This window comes from Sesamum indicum, linkage group LG11 (genome assembly GCF_026168435.1).
Source record: "Sesamum indicum cultivar Baizhima isolate 11 linkage group LG11, ASM2616843v1, whole genome shotgun sequence".
NCBI classification, from domain to species: domain Eukaryota; kingdom Viridiplantae; phylum Streptophyta; class Magnoliopsida; order Lamiales; family Pedaliaceae; genus Sesamum; species Sesamum indicum.
The window spans coordinates 8178696-8187972 of NC_142667.1; the positions used below are offsets into that span (position 1 = coordinate 8178696).

A 9277-nucleotide genomic window follows, 5' to 3' on the forward strand; every position below is an offset into this window, starting at 1 on the left:
AAAAAAATAAAAATATATTTTTATACATATTAATATACATTATTACTTTTTATTTCTAATTTTTTGAAAAATATATTTATATTACATATAAAATGCCAAAATAATTAAAAAATTACAGTGAAAAGAATAATATACTAAATTTTAAATATTTTATTAATTATATTATTTTTTGTAAAAAATATTTATATTTAATTATTATTTAAAATAAAAAAAAATCTAATAATATATATGTATATCAGACTAAATAACTAATTAAATATCTAATAATTATTAAAATCTAATATTTAATTGTTTTAAGAAAAACTTGCCCCCCCCCCCCCTTCTTCTTCTCTCTGATCCCTGGGCGACGGTGCTTCTTTCTTCTGCCATCGCCCTCTTTTCTTTTTCTGGGCGAAGTCGTCATCGCCAAGATTTGATTTGGGAGACGGGATGGGTGGCGGGGGAGTTAGGGTTTTTATTTTTTTTAATTATATATATAATAATAATTTTTTTAAATAATTTCAATTATTTATATATAATATAAGCCAATCAATAGAAGGGTATAACGGTCAAACGAGAATAAGTTTAATACCATTATAACTTTGTTAAAAAAAAAGAGAGAGAGTAAGCTGAGTTTTTAAAACACAAAGGACTGTTTTGCCAATTTCTAAATTAGAAGGGATTCTTTTAGTGAATTTTTAAAACACGAAGGGATTTTATGCAAATTTAATCTAAAAGCTATAAGCAGTTTTTCACCAAATTATTAGTAAAACTATACATATTAGGGTAAATTAAAGTGGGTTCCATTGAGATTTGCCATAATTATAAATATCATCTCGTTGTATAAAATACGTCCTTATGAGAGCTCGTTGTGTAGGGTGTTCGTTAGGGTATTTATAATTCTCAAAAGTCAAAACAAGATGGATTGTAATTAAAGCAAATTCAAGGGAGTCTATTGTAATTTACCTTAAATATTAAGTTAGTTATAAAAACATGGTGCAACTTCAATTTTTGTTTTGGATTAGTCCCAACTTTTACTATTAACTTACCATTTTCTTTTCAATTTATTCCCCTTAAAAGTAGAAACTATTGTAAATTTCCTAAATTATCAGGGGGAATTACATTTTGCCACCCGAATTATGTTTATTTATACACTTTTTTTATTATTTTTTTTTTGTTTTCTGTCAACTTACAATCTCAACTTTGTGAAATTTGCACTTTGCCATATATGACTATTCTTTTTGTTGATTTTACTAATAGAAAAATATCACATGCTATGCATATGTGAAGAATATAACATCACACAATCCTTATATATCACATGTGCATTGCATATGATTTTTTTGACAAAAAAAACTTAGTTGAAAGACAGTAATAAATTAAATGGCAAAGTGCAAAATTTTAAAAAGTACAAAATATTGTAAGTTGATACAAAAAAAAAAAAAAGATGACAAAATATAAAAACGGCAATAGTTCAGATGTCAAAATATAATTAACCCTGTATATACATTATACTAACTAATATATATTTAGAATAATATACTATAAAATATAAATTAATATTTATTATATGCACACAAGAATGAAACCACAAAAGACAGATGTTTGTATTTTCAAAAGCCCATTTTCAGTTTTACACTATTTTAACATTTTGAAAGCTTGTTTGTTTTGTCCGATCCCACAAAAAATACCCAATTTCAATAAAAATTTACAACCTAAGTCCATTTTCTCATATACATTTCTAGGCTTCGTAATTTCTTTTATCTTTAGCTATGAGAAAGACACGTCAAGACATGTTGTTGTCATGTCATCCTGACTTTTTCAATAATAAAAATAATGTTTTACTATAAATTCAAAATACAATATTTATAAAATACTTATATAACAAATCAAATCAAATAAAAAATTCTCATTTCTCACGCCTATAAATTTAGATTTAAAAACATATAAATCAAACATATTTTCTTTTCTCTCACAAAAATCAATAAATCAGTTTCACCCAATTAAAAGTAGTAAAAACCGAAAATAAAAATAAACACAAACCCAAACACCCATTCCTGGGAAAGAAAAAGAGGAGTGCATAAATTGGTAGAAAGAAATTACAAAGGGGCCAAGAGAATAATTGGAGAGTGGAAATGATGAATGAGAGAAATAAGAAGATCATGAGTGGGGCCCATGTGTTGCTATGGGATTGTGATGAGTGTAACAAAATTTCCCTTGTTGGGAAACAAAGAGCCAAAAAGATAGCACAGTAAGAAAAAAATTGGGTTTCCACTTTTCCCATTTGTAAGAAAATCAAATGTATGTCTTTTCATCAGTCCTTCAGTCCCCTCCTAACCCCACACCATAACAAACCTACCTATTTTCTTGATTTCCCCAATCCCAAAAACCTCTCTCCTCCCTATTTCAATCCCTCCCACTCCCACCTACTCTAAAGTTCTGATCTTGTTGATTTTGATACTGTATACATGGAGTTCTTCTACCTGTTCTTGTTCTGATCATAAATTGTTTCACCTTTCTTGCTTTTTGGGGTATGTGAAGACAGTTTCTTGAATTGGGAGAAGAAATCAAATCTTTTTGGAGAAGCCCATTTGGTAGAATTTTTTCTTTTGTTTTTTCTATATTGGAATCAAGAAAAGGGAAAAGGTTAGGGTTTTCAGAGTTGGTTTTTTGCTGCTTTTTTTTGGTACTGTGCCCTTGATCAATTATGAATTCTTGTACTTGTGCTCTTTTTTTACAGTTTAGTTTGTTTCTTTGTTGAAGGTACTGAGACAAAAAGGGGGCCCGGAGAAAGGAACAGTTCAAAGCTGGTGAATCTCAGAAAGAAAAAAAGATGTATGAAGAAAGTGCTGGTTTTGATCAGAACAGTTTGCATGAAGGGGGAGGTTTGGTTCAGGCTGAGGATGGTTTCTCTCAGACCCATATACCAAACTGCAATAACAACAACCAGAGTTTTTCCATGGAGGAACAGTCTAATTACCCTCAGAATCAGATGTCCCAACAGGATGTTGCTTTTTCTGCGCTGGAGATGGAGCTTCAGCACCATCTCAATCTGGAAATGGAGCAGTGTTACAACAATACCAGCAGTGGGAATCATGAGATTCAAGAAATTGTGCATGATTCCAACTGGCAAGAAATGACTAATTTTAATGGTGAAAATCAGTACCATCATCAGCATCAACCTCCTGCTGATTATGTCCAAAATGGCCACCACCACCACCACCAGCAAAATTTCACCACTGGTTCATTGCCTGAAACCCCATATCCCACCACACCTGATTTGCTAAACATGTTCCCCCTGCCCAGATGCTCACCGTCTTCTTTGCTCCCCAATTCTTCAATCACCTTTTCAAACTCAGCCCACAAGTCTCCTGGTTTCTTGGCCTCACTTGGGCTGTTGGGCGAGATCAATACTTCCGCAGACGGATCGTCGGCATCTGCTGGTGCTGTTGTGTATGACCCTTTGCTGCCTTTGAATCTCCCCCCACAGCCCCCCTTGCTGAGAGAGTTGTTTCATTCTTTACCACATGGGGGTTATACGCTTGGAGCCCCAAGAAATGGAACCCTTTTTGGTGGGGTGGATGAGAGAGATGTGAATGTGGGGTTGTATCAAAATGGTGATCATGGGAGATCATTTGATCATAATGGGGTTTTTGAGTTTACTGCAGGAGAAATTGATTGCATTGGTAAAAATAGGGATGGAAAAGATACTAAACATTTTGCCACAGAGAGGCATAGAAGAGTGCTCTTGAATGACAAGTATCAGGCTTTGAGGAAATTAGTTCCAAACCCCACCAAGGTTAATGAAATTCTATCTTCTTGTTCTAGCTGCATGTTAAGTAAATTTCACAACACATTCTTGCAATCAGTTCTATACTTTCAATGTGCTTGGTTGCATAGAATTACATACACACACACACACACATACACACATATAGCTTCTTTCTGCTTGTTAATTTCTAACAAATTGAAGTTTTCTTGTGAGGACAATCCAAGAATGATAGAGCATCAATCGTGGGCGACGCCATCGACTACATCAATGAGCTGAAGAGGACAGTGACTGAGCTCAAAGGGTGGGTGGAGAAGAAAAGATGCATAAAAGAAAGGCTCAAGAGGCCTAAGACAGAAGATGATGCAGTTATGGAAGGGAATGAATCAAAGTCTGTAGGTGAAATGGACAACCCCTACAACAGCTCATCACTCAGAAGCTCATGGCTTCATAGGAAATCCAAGAACACTGAGGTTGATGTTCGGATCATCGACGACGAAGTCACAGTCAAGCTAGTTCAACAGAAGAGAATCAATTGCCTACTCTTTGTGTCAAAGGTTCTTGATGAACTTCAGCTTGATCTCCACCATGTTGCTGGAGGGCTCATTGGAGATTACTACAGCTTCTTATTCAACTCCAAGGTGCTCATTATAATATCAACCCCTTTATGAATCAAGATTTTCCCCTTCTTTGCTCAAAGTTTTGTTCTTGCAATCTGTTGAACATGCACATGAAAATTTTTGTTTTGTGTTGTTGATCTTGCAGATTTGTGAAGGTTCAATTGTGTATGCAAGTGCAGTTGCAAACAAGCTTATTGAAGTTGTGGATAAACAGTATGCAGCAATCCCTCCAACTAGTAGCTATTAGGTATGTGAAAATACCCTTCTCTTCTTGACTTGTTACTACAAGATACTATGAAGTTATATTCATAGCTGAAATTGGAACAATTATATACATAATAATACAAGATTTGAGTACTTTCACTTTGCATTTTTGTTTCATTTAATATACGCACGCTGCCACACATATAAATAACAAAATATAACAAAATTTAATAAAATAGAAAAATCAAAATTCTAATTGTATTATTAGTCCTGTAATTATATCCATTCGGTAATTTAATCCTTCACTTTTTCTTAATTTCACTGTTTCTGGACAAAACTGACAAAAATTTTCAGAACTGGCTGAAAAGTGACATCATAACCCCGGCTAACTTCGAAAACTCCGACCAATTTTGTTCTACAATCGCAAAATCAACAATCAAAATTACAGGACTAAAGTGTAATATAACTATAATTACATGACTAAAAATGCAACTAAACCAAAAATCAAAGCCCACTATTCTATGCCTTAGTTCATGCAAAAATGTATTGGTAAGGACAAAATTATAAAACAGAAATAGTAAGTTGGCAGTTGTTACAGCAGAGTAAGAATAGGAAAAGGTACTGATCCAGTCAAAGGTTTTGGACACATTTTCTTGATATGGTTAGGCAGTAGTACTTGCACTCTTCCCTTCCATCACAAGGACTGCTACTTAATAATTTTAATTAAAAATTTTTTGTGTATATATAATTATTATTATTTTTTAATTGGTAGCATGGAGTTTACTACATATATATATATATATATATATATAAACATTCGTCCACCCAAAATTCAGACAAGTTTACTAGGTCTAGGTTGCACGTATACAGTAGTCATAAACTTTTCTTCTCTCTCTTTTTTTTTTTTTTTTTCTTCCTTTGGATGAATAATATGTCATTAACTAAAAAACCAAAAATGTGTGAGAAAATTAAGAAACTGATGACATGTATAAAATTTTCATATATATATGTAAATTTGAAGCTTTGATACATCCTCTTCATGCAATTGATTTTGTGACATTTTTTCTGAATGCACTGATAATCCGTCTCAAAATTCGTCGCAGTTGGTGATGGATTTTCTCCGTCCAACAAATTCGTAGCTAATAAATTATTTTTTTGTAGTAATTCTTGTCTCTATTAAGTAATAAATATTTATTCAAATTAAGTTTGATAGGTTCCGATTAAATTAGTTATTTTAAATTTTTTTTTTAGGAATATATACTAACCAATATGTTTGTATATATATAGATCCATTACTCAAACAAGACATATTTTTCAACCAGAAGAAATGGCCTAAGAACTAATTAAAACAATAATGAAAATATTATCTAATTTCCAGGAAAAATTCAATGAAAACAATTTTTTAATTAGTATAAATAAATAAATATATATATATATATATATATATAGAACTAAGATTCTAATATAAATAATTATGAATACTGTATTTTCTTTTTTAAAAAAACTTATAAGCTTCTTAACATGTCATTTTTGGATTTTACATTAACTGATTCCTAAAATATGTAGTGAAATTTTACAGAATTTTAAGATATATATTTTTTTAAAAAAATTATAAACTCACCTAATCATCATTTATGTCAGTTAATTGATTAATTATTTTTTAGCCCACTTTTCTAGTTAACCCTAACAACATTTGATTTTTCTTAGAGGCTGTTTGGCTCAGCTTATTTAAAAGAATTTATAAGCTCGTGCATTTTATAAGATGTTATATCTTATCTTAAAAAGAAATTCATTAAATATTTGAAAAATAAGATTATAAAGCTTGTAAGACGTTAGTAGTAACAACTTTGTGAGCTCGTCTAAACACCCTCGTAATTTGACCAGTTTCTCTCTACGATATCGCGTCTTGTCGGTACTCAACACTTATACATGCTGCACTCGCGCGGTATTTTGTACATTAGGTGTATGAATGATTAACATATAGTTCTCGATTTTAAAAAAATAGTGTATCTGTCAATTATCCACTGACACAGCGTACTGTCCACCAAATGTAACATATATATAAATTTAATAATTCACTTAATAATTAATGCTAATGTAATAAATTTACCACCACTTAGTAACTCATGGAACAAAAATGTTCAATTTCTTTACATCAATTGATTCATATTTCATGTTGATTATTTATTTTTTCTTTTTTCATGTTTTGCAGAATATTGGGAGGCCCTTTTGATCCTACAATATGGTGAATTAGAGAACTATATAATATATATATATATATATATTAATTGCAAGTATGAGAGATATTGGTAATTAATTAGGGTGCACTTCAGTTCTAAATAGTTCATCTTTTTAATTATCTTCAAATATATATTATTGTAATAATAAGACTATTATATATATATATATGGACAAAATGAATTTATATATTAGTGTTCAGAAATATATTTCTATATATATATATATATACACTTTTCGTTTTCGAATTTGGGGTTATTATATTAAAAAATTACAATTTTGATCTCATAATTATATGGGTTTTGGCAATTTTAATTTTATTGGCTTTTAATTTGCTAATTAAGTCACAAAATTTAAAAGAAAAAAAAGTTGCCAGATTAAGGCTAAATTCACCAAAAATTGCAAATCTAGCAAGAATTTGGCGTGTGAGCCTCATATTCCATCCAAATTTGTAATTTCAATCAATCTTGTCGTTAATTTACCAATTATTTAAAATTATAAGATTTAATAGCTAAACTGAATTTAAACAAGATAAAAATTATTTTAGCTAAGTTGTTTAGAAAATTGTGGGGACTACTAGCGATAAGGGATGACAATTTTGGTTCTGGTGGAATTTAATTTGGTATTTAAGTCATCCAATTTAAAAGATCGATCACTAAAAACAATTAATCCGCACGTGCTTCTCACATAAGCCCCAAATCCCGACTAAATTGCAATTTTTAGTGAATTTTATCCTTAATGTGCTATTTTTCGAAATTGCAGGACTTCATTGTCAATTTGAATTCCAATTTAACTAAATTGTCAATTCTCGAGATCAAAAATATAATTTTTCCCGATAAATATATAAGTTGCATGCATCTTACACTAATAAAAGACAAGTTTTGTGAGATAAAAATATAAAAATTAAAATGTATCATAAATTTGGTCACGAAATCATTGATATTATATATATATATATATATATATATATATATATATTATAATACTTTTTTATAATGATCCATAACTTATTTTCTTTTGGTATAACATAAACTAACAAATAATTCATATCTTTATATTAATTATTTTTTAATCATAAATAAAATTATTTATAATCGTATCATATATATATTCATTCCTATATATTTTTATTTATTTTATCATATGCGTATATTTGAATATGTGCAACATATATATATCTTTTTTAACATTCATTAATTCAACCAATATATCAATATATTAAAAATATTACACAAAAAATTACAATAACTCAATTAAATGATTATAAACAAGTTACAAATATTCACACAAAATCAGATAAATATCCACATATTCGGTGAGTCTTGGACCCATAACCTCGAACTTATCTATGAGATTTCAGTTTCAATGTCGACCAGCAAGCTAAAAATTTGATTATCAATATATATTGTGTTTTCGAAAGAGGTAAATTTGTAAGAAAAATATTTTCAAACATGAATAATTGTAATTAATTTATTTCAAATAATAATACTTCTCATTTTTCACTCAAAAAAAAAAATAAATAAAAGTTGGTCAAACCTCCTCCTGTGACATTTCCTATTTGGGGCAAGCAGCAATTTGTGCGAGATACATAAGAGGTGCTCGCCTCCCATGTTTATCTACAAATCATAAATTAAATTCCTAAATAAATAAATTTTAGTGAGCACACATTAAACTCGGTTTTTGCTTTTTTTTTAAAAAAAAATAAATAAATAAATAATAGCATTTTTTTAAATTTAAATATATTTGTTATTCTGTAATTTTGACATTTTGGTGTTTTTATCCTTTATCTTTTTAGGATCGCAAAAGAGTGCAATAACTTTTTGATATTTCATAATTTTAGTCCTTTCAGTACTGAATTTTGCACAAGTCGTCGGAATAAATGATGGGCTGTGTCACATGAATCATTTAAATTAGTTCTTTTGTTCTAACTGATTCACTCTTTGCTAACATGAACGAAAATATAAAAAAAATAATAATAACGTGGCACATAATTTATTTCTACAACTTTTGCAAATTTCGGCACTGAAATTGGAAAACATCAAAAAATTACTAGATTCTTTTGCATCCATTAGAAAGATAAAGAATAAGAATGCCAAATCTTCTAGGAGCATATGATTTATTCCAACAATATTTGTAAAATTCAGAACCGAAATGATCAAAATCGTGAAATGTGAAAAAGTTACGGAACTCTTTTAAATTATAAAAAAATAAAAAATAAAAACAAGTATAAATATTATCCAACCAAAAATATATTTAAGCTATTTCTTTAATAATTTCACTATCTTTTTTTTTTTTTGGCCCAATAAAGCTAGGCTTTAGATCTGGACCCTTGGCCTATATGCCCATTATTATTATTATTTTTTTATGAGGGATTATTTGATTATCGAAAAAATTATATAAATACCCCTTAAAAGGAAGGAACTATCACAACTCCATGTGAAAGACCTGCGCCCTCCTGATTCGGGTT

The 9277-nt window shown here is 29.7% G+C and overlaps 1 protein-coding gene across 1 annotated transcript; it reads left to right on the top strand.

The window, feature by feature from the left end:
• The first annotated feature begins 2274 nt into the window (after nt 1–2274).
• Nucleotides 2275–6931, top strand: LOC105173402 (transcription factor bHLH91). The gene is made up of 5 exons (XM_011095121.3): nt 2275–2625; nt 2743–3778; nt 3976–4389; nt 4514–4615; nt 6785–6931. The coding sequence occupies exons 2-4, from the start codon at nt 2813–2815 to the stop codon at nt 4613–4615; spliced, it is 1482 nt and encodes a 493-aa protein (XP_011093423.1). The 5' UTR covers nt 2275–2625; nt 2743–2812; the 3' UTR covers nt 6785–6931.
• Nucleotides 6932–9277: the final 2346 nt, after the last annotated feature.

What these genes read in the sequence shown, in the direction of transcription:
- LOC105173402 (XM_011095121.3), top strand. Translation starts at nt 2,813, where the DNA reads ATGTATGAAGAAAGTGCTGGTTTTGATCAGAACAGTTTGCATGAAGGG. An exon ending in TAGTTCCAAACCCCACCAAG is followed by an intron (nt 3,779 to 3,975) that starts GTTAATGAAATT and finishes GGACAATCCAAG; the next exon opens with AATGATAGAGCATCAATCGT. An exon ending in GCTTCTTATTCAACTCCAAG is followed by an intron (nt 4,390 to 4,513) that starts GTGCTCATTATA and finishes TTGATCTTGCAG; the next exon opens with ATTTGTGAAGGTTCAATTGT.